The sequence below is a fragment of the Coregonus clupeaformis genome, chromosome 7, assembly GCF_020615455.1.
Source record: "Coregonus clupeaformis isolate EN_2021a chromosome 7, ASM2061545v1, whole genome shotgun sequence".
NCBI lineage: Eukaryota > Metazoa > Chordata > Actinopteri > Salmoniformes > Salmonidae > Coregonus > Coregonus clupeaformis.
In genome coordinates, this window is record NC_059198.1 from 11,303,492 (window position 1) to 11,325,637 (window position 22,146).

Genomic DNA, 22,146 nt, shown 5'->3' on the forward strand with positions numbered 1-22,146 from the left:
TCTTCAAAACCTCCCTTTTTTCATTTATTTCATTCCTTATTTCCCCCTAAAGCAATCCATAGTACAAGTAGGCCTAGTCAAACTGCTGCTGTAGCCTTCCTTATTAGAGGCTTAGTAACACAACTCATCATTTCAATATACAGTGCCTTCAGAAAGTATTCACACCCCTTGACTTTTTCCACATTTTGTTGTGTTACAGCCTGAATTTTAAATGGATTAAATTGAGATTTTGTGTCACTGGCCTACACACAATACCCCATAACGTCAAAGTGGAATTATGTTTTTTGACTTTTTTACAAATTAATTAAAAATGAAAACCTGAAATGTCTTTTGTCAGTAAGTATTCAGCCCCTTTGACACACAATACCCCATAATGTCAGTGGAATTATGTTTTTAGAAATGTTTAAAAGTTAATTAAACATTAAAAGCTATTGAGTCATGTATTCAACCTCTTTGTTTTGGCAAGCTAACATAAGTTCAAGGGTAAAGATTTGCTTAACAACTCACCTAATAAGTTGCATGGACATTTATTTTTTTATGACTACCTCGTCTCTGTTTCCCAATCATACAATTTACTGTAAGCAGAGAATTTAAACCACAGATTCAACCACAAAGACCAGGGAGATTTTCCAATGCCTCGTAAAGAAAAGCATCTATTGGTAGATGGGTAAAAAAAACAGACCTTGAATATCCCTTTAAGCATGGTGAAGTTATAAATTACACTTTGGATGGTGTATCAATGCACATAGTCACTACAAAGATAGTCGTCCTTCCTAACTCAATTGCCGGAGAGGAAGGAAACCGCTCTGGTATTTGACCATGAGGCCAATGGTGATTTAAAACAGTTACAGAGTTTAATGACTGATAGGAGAAAACTGAGGATGGATCAACAATGTAGTTACTTTAGTGCAAAAAGGCACTAAAGTAAAACTGCTAAAAATGTGTCAAAGAAATGAACGTTACAGTGAGGGGAAATAAGTATTTGATCCCCTGCTGATTTTGTACGTTTTCCCACTGACAAAGAAATGATCAGTCTATAATTTTAATGGTAGGTTTATTTGAACAGTGAGAGACAGAATAACAACAACAAAATCCAGAAAAACGAATGTCAAAAACGTTATAAATTGATTTGCATTTTAATGAGTGAAATAAGTATTTTACCCCCTCTCAATCAGAAAGATTTCTGGCTCCCAGGTGTCTTTTATACAGGTAACGAGCTGAGATTAGGAGCACACTCTTAAAGGGAGTGCTCCTAATCTCACCTTGTTACCTGTATAAAAGACACCTGTCCACAGAAGCAATCAATCAATCAGATTCCAAACTCTCCACCATGGCCAAGACCAAAGAGCTCTCCAAGTATGTCAGGGACAAGATTGTAGACCTACACAAGGCTGGAATGGGCTACAAGACCATCGCCAAGCAGCTTGGTGAGAAGGTGACAACAGTTGGTGCGATTATTCGCAAATGGAAGAAACACAAAAGAACTGTCAATCTCCCTCGGCCTGGGGCTCCATGCAAGATCTCACCTTGTGGAGTTGCAATGATCATGAGAATGGTGAGGAATCAGCCCAGAAATACACAGGAGGATCTTGTCAATGATCTCAAGGCAGCTGGGACCATAGTCACCAAGAAAACAATTGGTAACACACTACGCCGTGAAGGACTGAAATCCTGCAGCACCCGCAAGGTCCCCCTGCTCAAGAAAGCACATATACAGGCCCGTCTGAAGTTTGCCAATGAACATCTGAATGATTCAGAGGAGAACTGGGTGAAAGTGTTGTGGTCAGATGAGACCAAAATCGAGCTCTTTGGCATCAACTCAACTCGCCGTGTTTGGAGGAGGAGGAATGCTGCCTATGACCCCAAGAACACCATCCCCACCGTCAAACATGGAGGTGGAAACATTATGCTTTGGGGGTGTTTTTCTGCTAAGGGGACAGTACAACTTCACCGCATCAAAGGGCCGATGGACGGGGCCATGTACCATCAAATCTTGGGTGATAACCTCCTTCTCTCAGCCAGGGCATTGAAAATGGGTCGTGGATGGGTATTCCAGCATGACAATGACCCAAAACACACGGCCAAGGCAACAAAGGAGTGGCTCAAGAAGAAGCACATTAAGGTCCTGGAGTGGCCTAGCCAGTCTCCAGACCTTAATCCCATAGAAAATCTGTGGAGGGAGCTGAAGGTTCGAGTTGCCAAACGTCAGCCTCGAAACCTTAATGACTTGGAGAAGATCTGCAAAGAGGAGTGGGACAAAATCCCTCCTGAGATGTGTGCAAACCTGGTGGCCAACTACAAGAAACGTGTGACCTCTGTGATTGCCAACAAGGTTTTTTTTCCTGTTTTGCAGAGGGGTCAAATACTTATTTCCCTCAATAAAATGCAAATCAATTTATTACATTTTTGACATGTGTTTTTCTGGATTTTTTTGTTGTTATTCTGTCTCTCACTGTTCAAATAAACCTACCATTAAAATTATAGACTGATCATGTCTTTGTCAGTGGGCAAACGTACAAAATCAGCAGGGGATCAGATACTTTTTTCCCCTCACTGTATGTCTAAAATACAAAGCGTTATGTTTGGGGCAAATCCAACACAACACATCACTGAGGGCCACTCTTCATATTTTCAAGCATGGTGGTGGCTGCATAATGTTATAGGTATGCTTCAATGGAGGCTGGTGGGAGAAGCTATAGGAGGACAGGCTCATTGTAATGGCTGGAATGGAATTAATAGAACGGTATCAAACTTCAAACATATGGAAACCACATGTTTGACTCAATTCCAATAATTCCATTCCAGCCATTACAATGAGCCTGTCCTCCTATAGCTCCTCCCACCAGCCTCCACTGGTATGCTTGTCATCGGCAAGGACTAGGGAGTTTTTTAGGATAACAAGAAACTGAATCGAGCTAAGCCCAGGCAAAATCCCAGAGGAAAACCTGGTTCGGACTGTTTTTCAACAGACACTGGGAGACAAATTCACCTTTCAGCAGGACAATAACCTAAAACACAATGCCAAATATACACTGGAGTTGCTTACCAAGACGCCATTGGATGTTCCTGAGTGGCCTAGTTACAGCTGACTTCAATCGGCTTGAGAATCTGAGGCAAGAATTGAAAATGGCTGTCTAGCAATGATCAACAATCAACTTGACAGAATTTGAATAATTTTTTTAAGAATGTGCAAATATTGTACAATCCAGGTGTGTAAAGCTCTTAGAGACTTACCCAGAAAGGCTCACATCTGTAATCGCTGCCAAAGGTGATTCTAACATGTATTGACTCAGGGGTGTGAATACTTATCTACATGAGATTAATGTATTTCATTTTCAATCATTTCTAAAAACATGTTTTCACTTTGTCATTATGGGGTATTGTGTGTAGATCGATGAATTTTTTAAAATATGTAATCAATTTTGAATTCAGGCTGTAACACAACAAAATGTGGAATAAGTCAAAGGGTATGAATACTTTCCGAAGGCACTGTATCGTTCTAGATATGTTGACATTTGTGTGTCGAATAGCTGTTCATATGTGTAGCTGCTGTATGGGTTTTCCAGATAAAATGAGTATGCGCCTTTTGAATATTTATAACTCTTGTTAAAACAATAGCCCGGAAGTCATGAAAAATGCAGTTGTTAGCTGTGGCATGGCCTTAGTTGTTGGCTTTGCTTATCTCTTTGTTTTACGTGCTTGGTATAACACCATGTCCGAAATAAACACGTCACAATGTTTAGCAGGAAGTCCCTGTGGGTTTTACCTGGCCACCGCCCTGTGAATTGGTCAAAGACCTGTTATGCTAATTTGCTAGAATGTCTCAGTAACGATGTAGCATACTGAATATGGGAAGCCTATCAGCTTTAGTACTTTTCTGTTGTCATACTAGTTAGTCTTTATGCTACCACTATGTTAAATGTCTTACAACACTTTCTTGATTTATTGTCTTTCAACAGCAGCATGGAAATAATCAGCCAATCAGAGGAGGAGGAACACTATCGAGGACCAATCCGCCGACACAGAAGCCGCCTAGCCCGCCGCCCATAACAGGGCCGATATCGGGACGTGGCACTCTAGGGTAAGATGTCCTTTTTTTTATTTTTATGAATGAATCACTTTTTATCTCAACTATTAATTGAGCCAACATGTTAGAAGGCAGGGCATTTGGAATCCTAGCCGGTGCACAAAGTTAGTCACGTCCTGATCTTTTATATAAAGTAACAGTGTATCACTAAGCAGGCACTAATTCTGGGCTTTAGTCACTGCTGTGGAACATCCAGCTGAATAGATAAGTTGGATTTGAAATGGTCCTGTGCAGATTTTCACTGACTGTTACTGTATAGAGCATTTCAGTTTGTTGAGGCCATGGTCATTTAAAGGTTGTGGAAAAGGTTACTATGTTGTTGGTATGCTGTGCATGTACATTTACACGTGGGGTTGGGCGCCAATGTACGTCGTGGCCAGGGGCGGACTGGGAACACATCGGTCCATTTTATTCCTTGAGGCCTCCACACCGGCCCATTTCTGTTTTTCCTTGAGGCCCCTATTATGAGCCAGATAAATATTATTTTGTGCAAAAACCCCAAGGTAGACAGGCCCACTGGGGCTAGAAATAGACCAGTCCATCTGGCATTTGCCAGGAATGCCAGATGTCCAGTCCGCCCCTGATCGTGCATTGCATTCTATTGCATTCCAACTAAACTTTCACATTTTAGGAGGTAACTTCCTTTTATTAATAAAAAATGAAAAGCTGAAGTCAATAAGTATAAGTATTCAACCCCTTTGTTATGGCAAGCCTAAATAAGTGCAGGAGTAAAAATGTGCTTAAAGTCACATAATAAGTTGAATAGACTCACTCTGTGTGCAATAATAGTGTTTAACATGATTTGTGAATGACTACCTCATCTCTGTACCCCAACCATACAATTATCTGTAAGGTCCCTCAGTCTAATAATGAATTTCAAACACACATTCAACCACAAATACCAGGGAGGTTTTCCAATGCCTCACAAAGAAGGGCACCTATTTGTTAGATAAACATTTCTAAAAAATGTTTTTAAAACGTACATGTAAAATTGAATGGACCCCTGATTCTCATGCATTATGATTCATTCTGGTCTTATTCTCCTTTTATCTCCTCCTTTCTGTCTTTGGTTGACTTTGACAGACGCAACACGCCCTATAAAACTCTAGAGCCGGTGAGACCGCCCACAGTGCCCAACGACTACATGACCAGCCCTGCTCGACTAGGCAGCCAGCACAGCCCTGGACGCACTGCATCGCTCAACCAGAGACAAAGAACCCACAGGTAACTAACATACACACTAGGGAGGCAGGTAGCCTAGTGGTTAAGAGAGTTTGGCCAGTAACCGAAAGGTCGCTGGTTCGAATCCCCGATCCGACTAGGTGAAAAATCTGTCTGTGCCCTTGAGCAAGGCACTTAACTCTAATTGCTCCTGTAAGTCGTTCTGGATAAGAGCGTCTGCTAAATGACAAAAATGTAAAAATGTGACGATACCAGTATCGCAATATATTTTTTTTACACGAAGCAGACCAAACTCTTTGGTCCTTTAAAACCTGCTGTATGTAAAATATTGTGTGCTATAGCTTGGAAAGTAAATAATGTTTGTTTCTGACATTAGGGCTGTTTTCCTGAAGAAGTTAAATCCACTTCGTGTTTAATTGCCATGATACTAACCAGTATCACGGTACTGGTATCGTCCCGGCCCTAATGCACACGCACGCACACAGACACACACCTGCATGCAGACAGATGGATAGACACACACACTATTGTGTTCTTCATTATTGTCCTACTCAACAGCTCTGAATGTCTCTCCCACAGCCTCTGTGTGCTAACATGGATATGACAAAAGGAACCCTCCCCAAATAATTTGTATCCCCTATGTCTTACAAATATTTATAATCTCTTCACTTTAGTTTATCAGCTTAATGTGCTTTCACACCTCCCTCTCCCAAATACTGTAAATCCAACATTCAACTGACAAGACCTGGAAGGCTTCAGACATTTGCGAATGAATGTTCCTCAAAGCCTGCGGTGTAAAGTGTCCTTCGAAATCCTAAGTCCTCTGTACATTTAGACCCCTGCCACGATTAGCTGAAATGTGTCAGTCAGAAAGCCACGCTGTGAGAGCTGAGATATGAGTTACGAGTGATTTTAAAGTTGCTTCATTAGTTAAGAAGGCTGTGCTGCTGACTGAAATGGTCATAAATATTACATCACTTTTCTTTTTTTCTCCTCTTCCTCTATCATTTTGGCACACGCTACTCCCGTTCCCTTACTTTGCTATTTTCTCTCCTCTTTGTTCTTTCTCTCTTTTGCTTGTTCCCACTCTCCCTCTCTCCCATTGAGTCATGGGAGAGTGCATCTTCAGCAGGTAGCCAGGTTTGCCCTGTTTTAGATGAGTAGATGTGGACGCAGGTGGTGCTGCATACTAAATTAGGAACCATCATTTGATATGGTTATAAAATGCTTTAGTCTCATTTGACATGTTATCACACATCAATACTGCAGGACAAATAGTTCACGAAATATCATACATATGTACAATAAATTGTGTTCAATACAACACACCAAGACTGCCAGTAAGACTGCTGCTTTTTGTCCTTGCCCGTCTATCAGCAACCAATGAAGGTCTTTCAAACCAGGTGATTTCACCTTAACTTTAATTGCTCAAACAATATCAGACTTTTACGGTTATGGAGGAGCATAAACTCAATCAACCTCGGTTAAGGGTTATGGAGCAGCAAAACGAACATACTGCAGCCTTCTAGGTTGGGAGTTGTGCACCACTGCAGTACATTCAAAAACCTGGATCCTTGTGTAATCTCATCCGAAGTGATATAGAGCAACCACTGGTGTACTCATCCTCTCCCTGACCTGGAAATGTTCAGACCCAGAGACAGACTGTGTGTTGCTGTTCTGTCCTATCTGCTCTCTTAATACTCCCACACACAGACACACACTCACTCACTCAGCTCATCAGTCTCTGCCATCTGTACCTGCCTGAGCCCTGATTCAATAAGTGTGTATGTGTGCGCCTGCATGGTGGGAGTCAAGCTTTCACCAACTCTGTGTTGTGGTGGTCTGATTTATATGAAATTTGATCACTAGCGATGTGGTTGGGCTAGAGACCGAAACGAGAGGCTGAGAGACAGACGAGCGTAGGATGGAACTAGAGATGGAGCACTATAGACGAGGGAGAGAGAGAAGATTGAGAAAGAGGTGATTTAATTTCAGCTACTGAAAGGGATGGCAAGACAGAACTAACAGTGAAAGGCAGACAGGCTGGGAGATGTGCATTCTTATCTCACATAAACCCCTCTATCTTCCCCTTTTCTCAGCCTCACTGGATTTCATAGTCATAGTAGACCCCTGACTCCTCCCCTCCCATCCTTCTAGGTGGAACTGAGCCCCTGTAATGTGATTCACGGTGACGGGACCCCCTGCTGCCAGCCCCCCCAAAGAAGCCCAGGCTAGACTGGCAGGGAAGGGTAGGGAGCAGGATCTGGGCCAGGGTTGAAGAGATGGAGGGATGGAGGGAGGAAGGTGGGTGGGGGGCGGGATTACTAGCCAGACCATTGATCTGACAGCCTCCAGGTCAGCTGCAGGGCAAGACAGGGCTTATCGGCTGGCTTTGACATAATGCATCTCCTATGGTATACACTGAGTGTACAAAACATTAAGGACACCCTTTCCATGACATAGACTGACCAGGTGAATCCAGGCGAAAGCTATGATCCCTTAATATAAATAATAATAATAATATGCCATTTAGCAGACGCTTTTATCCAAAGCGACTTACAGTCATGTGTGCATACATTTTTTTTTGTATGGGTGGTCCCGGGGATCGAACCCACTACCTTGGCGTTATAAGCGCCGTGCTCTACCAGCTGAGCTACAGAGGACCATATTGATGTCACTTGTTGTGCGTGCAACTCAATATTAGGAAGGTGTCCTTAATGTTTTGTACTCACTGTAGATGTACTGTATTGACCACAATATATCTGCTGTATGTAATGTCAATCTGAAATTCTTGATAAATGTAAATATGTCCTCCAAACAGATTTTGATAAACGCAATATAAATGGTGTAGTAGTACTGAAGGGCTTTTTCATGGTATGATAATTTTTTTAAAGCTTTCTCTTTCCCTGTGACTGAACGGTTGCCGTGTAGAATTTTAAATAGGACATGGGCATACGTGCATACCGGCTGTCGCCTCTGCGGGTTGCCCTGAATACATTTTATATTCTCTCTCTCTTTCTCCCTTTCTCTCTCCCTCTCTCTCTCTCCCTCTCTCTAGTGGTAGCAGTGGGGGTAGTGGCAGCAGGGAGAACAGCGGGAGCAGCAGTATTGGCATTCCCATCGCTGTGCCTACGCCCTCCATTCCTAACTCTGGACCAGGTGAGCGGGAGTTAACTGTACTGTATAGGAACACGGGGTCAAGTACGCTGTGGATGTTGGAATCTTGATGTGTTATCTCTCCTAAGCCACCATCTTCTCTCGCTCACTCTCTCTCTCTCTCTCTCTGTGTGTCTACCTGTGTGTATACATTGTGACTACACCAGAAACATTCATTCATAAACACATATACTACTCTCTCATTGAAAATCCATATCATGAAGTCAAGTGTGTACTAGCACAGACAGAAAATGCACAGAACACATACACTCACATCACACAAGGGGAAAATATAAACTAAGTGTAAATGAGTTGTGCTGCTGGAGGACTGAGTGAGTGAGAGGGGTTATTTAGAACAAAGCTAATCTTACCAGACAGACTGCTCATAAAGACCTATTGTGTTCTGAGATTCTCTCTCTCTCTCTCTCTCGCTGTGTAAACAGGCCATCCTGTATTAGGGTGGCTCAATGGTAAAGAGCATAGAAAACGACCGGTTGTTTTCTAGTTGGAAATGGAACATGGAGTTTAGAAGTGTGAGATGAGGTGTCCTTTTGGCCTGTTGAGGTAGAGCAAGGAGATGGAGAGAGAGAGAGGAGCTGGATATTAGTGACAGGATATCAGGCCAGCAAGACTAGAGTTGTCTGTAAGCCTGTCGCCATGGTAACCCTCAATCCATACTATATAACCACAGCAGTGTGTGTGTCTCTAACCTTCTCTTTCTTCCAAAGGGGTTGTTGTATGAAATATTAATGTGTTAATTGTATGTAAAAGTGTTGTAAAATGGTACCTAACACCAACATTGCCAACCAGCTTGAACCCCCAATCAGTCACTAACGGAGCGGTTCTGACGCACTTGTTTCAGTCCCGCCAATGTCCGCTCCCCCCGGAGCCCCTCCCCCACCCCCTCCTCCACTTCCTGGTCCTCAGGCTCCTCCACCACCTCCTCTCCCGGGGCACAGCACGCCAGGGGCCCGAGTGGCTCCTGCAGTGATAGGTGAGCCCAAAGAACCACAAACCACTATACTGTACCGCCACCAATGGACAATCATCGAACCACCTCCTCTCTGGCTTTCCTGGCTGTCACTATGGGAGGGTGTACAGGTGTGAGAAAGTGCGCATGGTTTGTGTGTGTACCTCTTCCAGCCTGGTGTTTTAACCATGGGTCAATCCGGTGGTGGTGGTGGTGGTGGTGCTTGGGTTCTTGTTCTCTATCTGCATCCAGGTTATGTCCCAAATGGGACACAGCCCCAGACAGTGCACTGAAGAAGTCTCTAATGGAACAATGTTCTCTTCAGGCCCTAGGCCCCAGAAGCCAGTACGCATTCAATTTGGACATTTCCATGCAGCCCCCGGGCTATATTTGATTAAATTACTAACCCCTATTTACTTTGTTCAATTGATTTTACAAAGTTCAAAATGACCACACAGATATATTTACAAATCTTCCAAATGCCAGTTCCAAAACACTTTGATAAGGGAACAGGGAAGAGACTTCTTCTGAACAGGTGCTAATCAACCAATGACCAGCTGCATTGAAATTATGTATGTGGTTGATTTGACTCAATGTCTCGGGTCATAATATGAAGTCCGTTAAATCGGCTTGTATCTGTTCCATTGTGGTGGTGTGTGTCTTATGGGACTGTTGGGTTTTCCAAAGCAGTGTGTGAAGGGTTTGATTTGATTGATTGTCATAGCTTTAATGTACAGGGACTGTATGTATCAAGTGTCTCAGAGTAGGAGTGCTGATATAGGATCAGGTTAGCCTTTTTTTTATCATAATGAATAAGATTATATGGACAAAAGGGACCTGATCCCAGATCAGCACTCCTACTCCGAGATGCTTTGTGAATATGGACCTTCGTCTTCATGTATGGCTGTATGGGTTTTTGGATGTACTATCAATGTGCAATGTTACAGATTGTGTCTTATGTTTGAGTGATGTGACTGTCAGGGATGCAGCAATGTTACAACATGTCGTGACAACCAACATACCAATTATGACAACTGACATAACCCTGCTATGAGCCTGTGCTATCATTCAAGATGGCCGCTACAACAACAACAAACTGCTACAAATCGAGAAATAAACTATTTTTTCCTCAGGTCATCAAACAACAGTAGAATTGTGGGGTCCATACTTATTAACTCTTTCCTCAGGTCTAAACCATATGGTAACGGTTAGCTTTTCCCATTGGAAAACATGTCACAATTAGTCGGCTTGCTACCACAAGTCACTTATGGTTTATTTTCTTGTAACTGGGCGTAGAGACCAAGGGTCAGTCAAAGGGACATTCTGGACATGTTTTCATCTATATGTTTACTCCATGGCCTGTTCCCCTGAGTCCAAACTTGTTCCGGTTCCACCCATCAATATCTGAGAGGAGGGCTTCTCCAGAGAGCTACTGTGATCATTCTACACTCACACTCACATACACACTCACTCACCAGTATCTGAGAGGAGAGCTTCTCCAGAGAGCTACTGTTATCTGACCCAGTCAACAGGAAATATCCAACTAGAGGAAAACACATTCTACACACACACACACTTTCATATTTACTGCACACTCACTCATCCACACACACGCACTCCCTCATTGAAATATGTTTGACGACACAATCATGAAATATGTTTAACTGCTGTAGTAATATTTATTGTTGTGAAAATGCTGACGTGTGACAAATGGCAGGCTTCTAGAAAACCAAATGGATTGGTTGTAGTCGGTGTAAATTAAATCTATACTGAAATTTGAACACTGTGCCGCAAACCTTGTGTATGCTTAAAATGTGTGTACTTCTGAAAACTTCCTCATACCGTATAACTAAATCTACCTGTGACGTGTCTATCTAGTGCACATTTTTATATCATCCAAAAAGTCCTGCAATTTCATTTGAATAAGGCAAAGAACGTGTGTCACTGTGTAAATACTGCAATGCAGGTTCAATTGCATTGAGCCCAAAACCCATTTACAGTGGAGTGACAGAACGCCCCAGGGGAAGCCTAAGGAGCTATCCCCTTTTAACTGCCTCCTCCTAGCCTCAAATCATGTCTTCTATTCTCCCCTGCCTCTTTTACAAAACAAATGTACATTGGTGCACAAGTAATCATGATTATATCAAGCATGCTTTTAGGGTAGAGGTTTTGTGATTGTAGCCAATGATAGATGGAAGTAAACATTTTTGCACTAAAGGAACACATCCGGGCATAAATCAACAGTGGAGCACTCCTCATGACTCCTTTACATTATGACTTCTCCATCAGGATTGGCTGTGGTGTTGCCTGTCCCTCCCCCTTCCCTCTTCTGGGTCTCTGTGATTGGTGGTGATGCAGGTGGTTCAGTTGCTTTGGGGATCCAATGATTGCTCTGCCGATTTTGGGTCTACTCTGTTATTGGGTGTCGCTGATTCATTTGCTGGGTTCTCTCTCCCTCTTTCTGTCCTCCCCTTTGTAATTACCTCTCCCTTCCTCTCTCTGACTCTCCCTCCCCTCCTCTCTGACTCTCCCTCCCCTCTGACTCTCCCTCCCCTCCATCCCTTTCTTTCTCTCTCTCTTTCTGTGGGTGTTTCTACTCCAGCGGTGACTCCCGGGCCTGGTCTGGGCCCCATCCCCATGTCCCAGTTCGGCACCATCTCAAGGCAGATCTCGCGGCACAACTCCACCACCTCCTCGGTCTCCATGGTTTCGGCCACGGGCACCTACCGCCGGGCGCCGTCCGTCACCTCCCAGTTCTCCCTGCAGCAGCAGCAGGCCCTACAGCTTCAACAACAGCAGCAGATACAGCAGCCGTACATTAACGGGGGCACCCCCGCCTACCCCCACAACTCAAGTAAGATGCTCACGTCCCCCCCCACCAACACCCGTCTATTAGACGGGAGATGGATAGTTTCCCCCATGAACTCCTAGCAAAGGGAAGATACACTATATCACTCTCTTAGAACAGAGTTCACTCCCCACTGTTGAGTTCTGCAATTCTCACTGGGTGCCACAGAAGCTGATTACATTTTTACATTTTACATTTTTAGTCATTTAGCAGACGCTCTTATCCAGAGCGACTTACAGGAGCAATTAGGGTTAAGTGCCTTGCTCAAGGGCACATCGACAGATTTTTCACCTAGTCGGCTCGGGGATTAGAACCAGCGACCTTTCGGTTACTAGCACAACGCTCTTAACCACTAAGCTACCTGCCGCCACAGTTACATCACTGTGACTACATCAGTATGTCACCTAGCATGTCCCTCTGGTACACAAATACTACATGTACACAGGAAATGGAAACGATCAGATGTCTGTGTCGTCCACGTTCTAAACTGTGATAAGCTTTGCAGGCCAGCGTTGTTGGGTTTGTTGTTAAATGCCGGCGGTGGTGACGGTTACTTTGTCCTGAAGGGTAGTTTCTTCAAAGCAGTAGTATTAACTTGCCTCCTGTCTCAAAGTGCAGGTTAAGGTATGTATTTCTCTCTGGTGAACGTCTTGTGCATTGACGAAGAATGCTTTCTTGTCCTCGGATTTTCCAGCTGATACAATCCAGGCAATCGATATACAGTGGCTTGCGAAAGTATTCACCCCCCTTGGCATTTTTCCTATTTTGTTGCCTTACAACCTGGAATTAAAATTGATTTTTGGGGGGGTTTGTGTCATTTGATTTACACAACATGCCTACCACTTTGAAGATGCAAAATATTTTCTTGTGAAACAAACAAGAAAGAAGACAAAAAAACAGAACTTCAGCATGCACAACTATTCACCCCCCCCAAAGTCAATACTTTGTAGAGCCACCTTTGCAGCAATTACAGCTGCAAGTCTCTTGGGGTATGTCTCTATAAGCTTGGCACATCTAGCCACTGGGATTTTTGCCCATTCTTCAAGGCAAAACTGCTCCAGCTCCTTCAAGTTGGATGGATTCCGCTGGTGTACAGCAATCTTAAAGTCATACCACAGATTCTCAATTGGATTGAGGTCTGGGCTTTGACTAGGCCATTCCAAGACATTTAAATGTTTCCCCTTAAACCACTCGTTTGTTGCTTTAGAAGTATGCTTAGGGTAATTGTCCTGCTGGAAGGTGAACCTCCGTCCCAGTCTCAAATCTCTGAAAGACTGAAACAGGTTTCCCTCAAGAATTTCCCTGTATTTACCGCCATCCATCATTCCTTCAATTCTGACCAGTTTCCCAGTCCCTGCCGATGGAAAACATCCCCACAGCATGATGCTGCCACCACCATGCTTCACTGTGGGGATGGTGTTCTCGGGGTGATGAGAGGTGTTGGGTTTGCGCCAGACATAGCGTTTTCCTTGATGGCCAAAAAGCTCAATTTTAGTCTCATCTGACCAGAGTACCTTCTTCCATATGTTTGGGGAGTCTCCCACATGCCTTTTGGCAAACACCAAACGTGTTTGCTTATTTTTTTCTTTAAGCAATGGCTTTTTTCTGCCCACTCTTCCGTAAAGCCCAGCTCTGTGGAGTGTACAGCTTAAAGTGGTCCTATGGACAGATACTCCATTCTCTGCTGTGGAGCTTTGCAGCTCCTTCAGGTATCTTTGGACTCTTTGTTGCCTCTCTGATTAATGCCCTCCTTGCCTGGTCCGTGAGTTTTGGTGAGCGGCCCTCTCTTGGCAGGTTTGTTGTGGTGCCATATTCTTTCCATTTTTTAATAATGGCTTTAATGGTGCTCCGTGGGATGTTCAAAGTTTCGTATATTTTTTTTATAACCCAACCCTGATCTGTACTTCTCCACAACTTTGTCCCTGACCTGTTTGGAGAGCTCCTTGGTCTTCATGGTGCCGCTTGCTTGGTGGTGCCCCTTGCTTAGTGGTGTTGCAGACTCTGGGGCCTTTCAGAACAGGTGTATATATACTGAGATAATGTGACAGATCATGTGACACTTAGATTGCACACAGGTGGACTTTATTTAACTAATTATGTGACTTCTGAAGGTAATTGATTGCACCAGATCTTATTTAGGGGCTTCATAGTAAAGGGGGTGAATACATATGCACGCACCACTTTTCCGTTATTTATTTAGTATAATTTTTTGAAACGTAATTTTTTTCACTTCACCAATTTGGACTATTTTGTGTATGTCCATTACATTAAATCCAAATAAGAATCCATTTAAATTACAGGTTGTAATGCAACAAAATAGGAAAAACGCCAAGGGGGATGAATACGTTTGCAAGGCACTGTATGCAAGGACTGCAGAGTCGCTGCTTTTTGGTCTCCGTTTAAGTACGATCTGAAGTTTTCTTAAATCACAATTTCTTAGTGTTTTCACAACTGTTTTAATATATTTTCCCTTTCTCCCCATTTCCCAAAATGTACTAGCCAGCTTCCACAAGGTGACTCCAGCTCAAGGTGTCCATTCAGCACAGTGTTTATTTTTAGTCATGTCCTGTACCCTTCAACACGAACTCAAGTGGGACGACACACACACACAGGCTTGGTGATGTGCAGGCGTACTGAACTCAATAATGTCATTAAGTCCTGGAAAAGCTAAAAGGATTTAGAATAAAATGTGAGAAACTCAAGCCGGCAGCAGCCACCTGTGCTGTTTAGAATTGAGATTCGACTCCTCTCTCTCATTCACTTGCCCTGTAAAAGACCGGCTGGCGTTAAATCTTCCTATCACAATGTTAACAGGCATCACAGTGTGCAGAGGTTTGTCATTTGGATGGTAAGATCCGTCAGCACTAAGAGGACACGGGTTGTGTCCCAAGTGGCTCCCTATTCCCCATAGGACTCTGGTCAAAAGTAGTGCACTTTATAGGGAATAGGTTGTCATTTGGGATGCACCCACATAATATAGGAGGAGGAAGACAGTGACATCATGAACCAGTGGCTGTTCCATAGCATGACCTCATGCAGCTGTCAATGAGACACTTCTCCAAGCATATGGGTGGAGTGTATGGAGGTGGCATCACATGCTTGGTTCAGTAAAGATCATGACTTGGGCATGGGGTTGACCTCAAAAGCCTATAGATCAAGAGCAAGCTTAAACCACCATTATCAGTAGCCTATTTGGGATGGACATTGAATGATTTTAATATTGCCCCAATCATGTCAAAAATGTCATAACATTCTTATTTGATTTCAGACAGAAACATCAAACTGTCACAAGATAAATGTAGGCAGTGTGGACATTTGCAACATGCTAAACACACACACACACACTCTCTCTCTTCCACCTGAACTGCGTCCAAAATGGCACCCAATTCCTTATAAACTGATGTGACGAGTGCGTTGTCCCTGACGCTGACCTCTAAGGTTTACAGGTTATTTTAAGATGGTGGCACTCTTCACGCCACTGTTTGTGAATGTAACTCGGTTCATTGAGAGCCAGGGTTATTAGGGTTGCACACAGCACCTCTCTCTGGACGTGTGCCGACGCTACAATCATCTCATTCAGATTGTGATTAGGAGCAGGAAATAGCAACAACAATCAAACCTAATCCCTTTTTAATCCCTCAATCTGTACCACCACTGAATACCTGGGGAGATCTGGACTCAGTCTCTGGACTAAAAACCACAAGCATAGACTCTGTTTCTATGCTTTGTCTTTAAGTACACATATTACACACATTTCCTTGTAGAAGTGCACAAAACTCATGACTAACCTTGCAACGTGCGTGTCTCTTAATTCTTGCAATGATAGTATTGACTTGGGTTGGGGTACTATGTCTGTTTCACTTAATATTTAGGATTGCATTCACTTGGGTTGGGGTACTATGTCTGTTTCACTTAATATTTAGGATTGCATTGACTTGGGTTGGGGTACTATGTCTGTTTCACTTAATATTTAGGATTGCATTGACTTGGGTTGGGGTACTATGTCTGTTTCACTTAATATTTAGGATTGCATTGACTTGGGTTGGGGTACTATGTCTGTTTCACTTAATATTTAGGATTGCATTGACTTGGGTTGGGGTATTCTGTCTGTTCTGGGTGACTGATATCTGTACTCCTCTTTGTCCTCTCTGTCTACTTTATATCCTTGCTTTCTCTATTTCGTTTTGTGTGTGTGTGGCGGCTTCCAGTGTCTATTGCTCCACCTCCTCCCCCCATGCCCCAGCTGACTCCACAGATACCTCTGACAGGCTTTGTGGCCAGGGTGCAGGAGAACAGTAAGTCCTGAGGCCCAACACACGCTCTCCTTTTCCCCCTAGATCTAGAACGCCTCCATAGATCTAGATCTAGAACACCCACATAGAGCTAGAACACCTCCATACATCTAGAACTAGATGTAGAACATCTCCATAGATCTAGAACTAGATCTAGAACTAGATGTAGAACATCTCCATAGATCTAGAACTAGATGTAGAACACTTCCGTAGAACATCTCCATAGATCTAGAACTAGATGTAGAACACCTCCGTAGATCTAGAACACCTCCGTAGAACTAGATGTAGAACACCTCCATAGATCTAGAACTTGATGTAGAACACCTCCATAGATTTAGAACTTGATGTAGAACACCTCCGTAGATCTAGAACTAGATGTAGAACACCTCTATCTGTCAATCACACGCAGCATGCCTTGTGCCTGTTCACTCATCTATCTGTTTGTCTGTCTTATGCTGGACACTAAACATCCTTAATATCATCATCCTCATTTATTGTCTATGTTAATAAGTAGTGATCTCAGACAGACACATGCGTATTGCCATTGGCACCCATTGCTTTCTTCAGTGCTCCATTCCAGGATTATTCAGGAAAATGTACAATGGAATTGGCAGCTGAAATGGTATTTCCACAAAGTCCCATGTGTGAGATAAGGCATATGTTAAGTATAATTTCACTAAGAAATGCACTGTATGAGCGGAAGGACTAAACGTATGCACATTTATTGTGCATGTGATCAACAGAGAAATAGTGTGCATGCTTTTATGTAACGCTAAAGAAGCTTAGCCTGCTATTGTTAGACAGATTTATGTCTGTGTTAAACAGATTTATGTTACTGTCAGAATTGAAATACCACAATTTTATTGGTGTTTCTTAAGAGTATGACGGCTTTAAAATTTGATTTGTTTTGAAATCACAGAAAAGCACTTTTCCCTGTAAATCATAATACATTTCCTTGGACTTGGGGTCATAAAATGGAGCAGGGTTGGCACTCTGGAACATGACTGATAGGAGGACAGGGTTCTCTGCTGCCCTCTATTGAAAGTAGTTGCAGCTCAGTGTGTGTGGGTATAGTACTGCATCCCTCTAAGATAGTCACAAGTAATCCTGCAACTTCTTTGTCGTGCTAACTGAGATGAATAATTCATGATATTTTACAACAAACACAAAAAGAGAATTCAAATGTTGTGGGAAGATGATGGAAATAGAATGTCCAAACAAGTTTACATTACATGCAGCATTGCCTTAGTGGCAAAGAACACTTGTAACCAAATTACATTTCTTAACAAGTGACTTGAACAAGTGACCTGGAGGAACAAAATAAGCATGCCAACAACTCGCTGTCATGCATTTGGTCGTTGACCGACTAACCATCGGTGTCTGGCATATACACACCCCTGCATGTTGCTCTGCCACGATTGCATGGTTTTGCATGGTTTTTCTGTACAGTTGGGCTTGGTTGCATGTGCAGCCCACATTTAATGTACTGTTTCCTTCCTCCCAGTTTCAGGCAGCGTTCCTAATCTAATTTCTCTCCCCCTCCTCTACTGCCGTTTGGCAGTTGCGGACACACCTACTCCGCCTCCCCCTCCTCCGCCGGATGACCTGCCCATGTTTGATGAGGCTCCTCCCCCTCCTCCACCCCCGCCAGTTGACTATGAGGAGGAAGAGGAAGCAGCTGTGGTGCACTACAGCGACCCTTATGCTGACGGAGACCCCCAGTGGGCACCCAAGAGCTACATAGAGAAAGGTGTGCCTCAGGGCTTAATACCGATACCACTCTACTTCACTGAATGCTGCTCTTCTTCTTCTTCTCCCTCCCTACCATACCCTTCACATTTATGTAATCTACACTGCACTATTCAACTACTTAAGCACTTTCATGCTTAATAGGTTTAAAGGGCAAACCCTTTCTAGAATAGGGAGAATATCAATTGCATTTCCTTGATTCCTCACCTTGTTCTCAAAACCCATTGGATGAGAACGTCAGAGGGGCGGGACCTCTGACCACCTCATCCAATGGGTTTTGAGAAGGAGAGAGGACGTGAGGAATTAAGGGAATGCAATCGAGATTTCCCCTCACTGATGTTTTCCCCTCTTTCCTCCTCAGTGGTTGCCATCTACGACTACACGGCGGATAAAGACGATGAGCTGAGCTTCATGGAGGGAGCCATAATTTACATAATCAAGAAGAACGATGATGGCTGGTTCGAGGGCCTAAGCAGCGGAGTCACAGGCCTGTTCCCTGGCAACTACGTAGAGTCCATCATGCACTATGCCGACTGAAGGCACCCTACTACAGCGTATTGATTCAGTCATACCTAGGCTACCACAGAGACCAATTAAAACAGAAATCTGACCATACAAAGCTTAGAGAAGTGATTTTGGATATGACGGAATGTTCGTTCCCTTATACTGATTGCAAATAAATAAATACAAATATCTATTTACTTAGGTGTTATGGGTGGGTTGGGGGACATTATAAAGTATACAGAGAATGAATAGGATAAGGCTGCTGACGTGCTCACAAGGGCTGTGGTGTAAAGATGTTTTCAAAGACCAGGGTAACACTAGCTGAAGGACATTTCAAGTTTGATTATTCTCTGTTCTTCCTGTCTACATATGCGCAACATAACATCTGACCCAACTATTCATTAGTGTTTGTCTACATCTATTGACCTATACATGTTTCATGCGCTTATCTTAATTTCTTTGAGTGTATCAAGAGTATTATGCTATATGGAGAAAATGTCTGTCAGATGTCATGTAATGCATATGTAGGCATTATGGTGATCTTGTGTGTACACCTTTTAGTGGAAGTGTTACTACTGTTAATTGTATATAATGTGAGTAAGCTGCAGCCTGTTGGGTGTCTGTAGTGTAAATGCAGTTGTTAATCACAGTATCTCAAGCAGGCTACATACCACACATGCAAATGTCCAACAGAAGATTGTTTTATTTTCTATAATCAAGGTTCTCACAATCACAAGGCTGATCCATTTTGGATGTTGAATTCAAACTTAAATAGCTTTTTATGAATAACAAAACATTTTACTTGTATGTTTTATTTCAGTCATTCCTGAAATTAAGTCTGGACGTAAAAGCATGCTAAATTAAAAATGTATAACCTCTACGTTTAATGCCATTATGCTTCCATCATTTTGTTGTAATATTTACATTTTTTTTGATTGAATTATCTAGATATAAAAGGCATTTTTGGACTTGTTGATGTGATGGTCTTATTTTCTAAATGCTCTAATTTGTATTTAAACATTTGATATTACATTTACATGATTTCTTCCATCACTGAGTTCAATATCCATTTTAAGAAATGTCACAGTAATGTTTTACTAATCTGAACAAAATGAAATATCTGTAGGCATAAGTATCTAATGTAAACTATTATTCATGGGTTAAGATTGTAATTCATAGTGTTCGTGGGCTCAGTTTTCAAACAGTTTTGTCGTGATATTCATAAAACACTGCCATTTTACTATTCTGTAATAATGGAGACCAATATGACAACTCGGATACCTCCTCAGTCTTCACATGGCAACAATGATCAAAAGTCAAAATAGTTTCAGAATCGTAATTTTTAACCTGTTATGGTTTGGTTTCATAACTCAGGTCTGGATATCTTGATGCCAAGTTGTTTTTATTTTATTGTTCCAAATTGACCCTACCCACTTTGTCCATACTCATTTATAGTTGTAATTATCCCTTAGGAATGACATTTGACTATCGATTGCTTCATGAAAATTCAGGTAGGTGTTTATCAGTTTAAGGTTAAACTGCAAAATCGTAGACTTCAACAGTTTCTTCCTATATGATTGTCTTTCCTGTCCAGACTTGAAACAACATGGAAGTAACTGCGCTTGTCACAGTTGACCATTTCAGGATATAGCAGCTAATGCCTTGACACTTTGTCTGTTTGCTTTGTTATATTCAACATATACAAGTGTTCCAGCTCAATGGGTAGAAATATCAAAGCTTGTATCTCTGCCCTTAGTTTGTATATATATATATATATGTTCATTGAAAAATGTATGTACAGTCTTTTATAATAAACCATTCTCCTACGTACAACCTAGTGGCGTGGTAATTGGGAATGAAAACAAAGATAGAGGCTTGACTTAAAAAATAACTTTTAATTTGAGTACAGTCATTGTGGATGTTAAGGCCTTGGTTGTTATTAAAGGTCCCGAACAGTCAAAATCATTGTTTTTCATGAAATTTGGATGAAACCAGATCAAAGTAGGCCTACTAAAGTATGAAAAATGAATGTTGCTTCTACATTGATAAAGTTTGATCATGAAGTTACTGATCCTCTTCCCCATGTCAAACAATTGGATTCAGGTGGCAGGATTATTAAGGGCTTTTCGTGACATCACAAAAAGCCTAATTTGAATACACCAATGATAACATCTTATTCTCTTACCTAATTTAAATAGGTACCGCCTTGTAACCACCATCACAGAAGGCATGGTTTACATAGCTAGTCTACTGGTGCCAAAATGTGGCTGCAACGTGTCACAAAATATAATTAGAGGTTTCCCCTATTTAAGTGTCTGGTGTTAGCTAGTAACTGGCTAGTTATGTCTTTAGCAAGCATGGAACAAAAGCAGGGGATGGGTTGCCCAAAACTCAGACACAGTGGTCATGTCATTACATCAAAACACATGCCAAATGAAAAATTCCAATAACTTCTTGACATCATTGATATGAACATTCTCACAGTACAAAACATTATGACCACCTGCTCTTTCCATGACAAACTGACCAGGTGAAAGCTATGATCCCTTATTGATGTCACCTGTTAAATCCACTTCAAATCAGTGTAGATGAAGGGGAGGAGACAAGATAAAAATCCTTCTTTAAGTCTTGAGACAAGGATTGTGTATGTGTGCCATTCAGAGGGTGAATGGTCAAGACAAAAGACTTGTGTGTCAAGAACTGCAACGCTGCTGGGTTTTTCACAACAGTTTCCCGTGTGTATCGAGAATGGTCCACCACCCAAAGGACATCCAGTCAACTTGACACCACTGTGGGAAGCATTGGAGTCAACATGGGCCAGCATCCCTGTGGAACTCTTGACACCTTGTTGAGTCCACAAATTGAGGCTGTTCTGAGGGCAAAAGGGGGTGCAACTCAATATTAGGAAGGTGTTCCTAATGTTTTGTACACAGTGTATATACATAAAAAATAAATATCCAGACCTCACTAAGGTTTCAACTGAAATTGTCCAAGGTGAACCAGCTAGCTAGCGTGATAAACAGTGCTGACAATTCCATTTGGGCTAGCCTGCTAAATTATATAGCCAACATTTTGTCTATATTGATGCTGTTACAATAACCAAACAGGATAAACAAATAATTTGTGAAACCATGATTTGATGTATGATAGGATTGGATGTTGCATGCAATTTCAATGTTGTTTGAGTTGCTTAGTTATGCAAGTTTGCTGTAACACTGTGTCCATGTTGCTTGACATTGGCGTTTTCCAAGAACCGCCAGTCAAGGTGAGCTCCCCGCCCACACAGCCTACTAGCTCCCCACCCAATGAGTCGGTCTTTTCAGACTTCGTGGTAGTTTGAAATGAGAGAAAACAATGC

General features: G+C 42.3%; 1 protein-coding gene across 12 annotated transcripts in view; it reads left to right on the forward strand.

The window, feature by feature from the left end:
* abi1a (abl-interactor 1a) overlaps window positions 1–20,618 on the forward strand; it is a 91,508-nt gene extending 70,890 nt beyond the window's left edge. For 2 of the 12 annotated variants that reach the window (XM_041880331.2, XM_041880333.2), the window contains 8 exons: window positions 3,963–4,081; window positions 5,171–5,311; window positions 8,328–8,428; window positions 9,288–9,419; window positions 11,998–12,249; window positions 16,452–16,538; window positions 18,097–18,285; window positions 18,646–20,618. In XM_041880331.2, the coding sequence (XP_041736265.1) occupies window positions 3,963–4,081; window positions 5,171–5,311; window positions 8,328–8,428; window positions 9,288–9,419; window positions 11,998–12,249; window positions 16,452–16,538; window positions 18,097–18,285; window positions 18,646–18,821 (1,197 nt within the window). In that variant the 3' untranslated portion in view covers window positions 18,822–20,618. Of the gene's footprint in view, window positions 1–3,959; window positions 4,082–5,170; window positions 5,312–8,327; window positions 8,429–9,287; window positions 9,420–11,997; window positions 12,250–16,451; window positions 16,539–18,096; window positions 18,286–18,645 lie in introns of all 12 variants that reach the window. The other 10 variants (XM_041880330.2, XM_041880332.2, XM_041880336.2 and 7 more) reach the window with 6 other exon arrangements.
* Window positions 20,619–22,146: the final 1,528 nt, after the last annotated feature.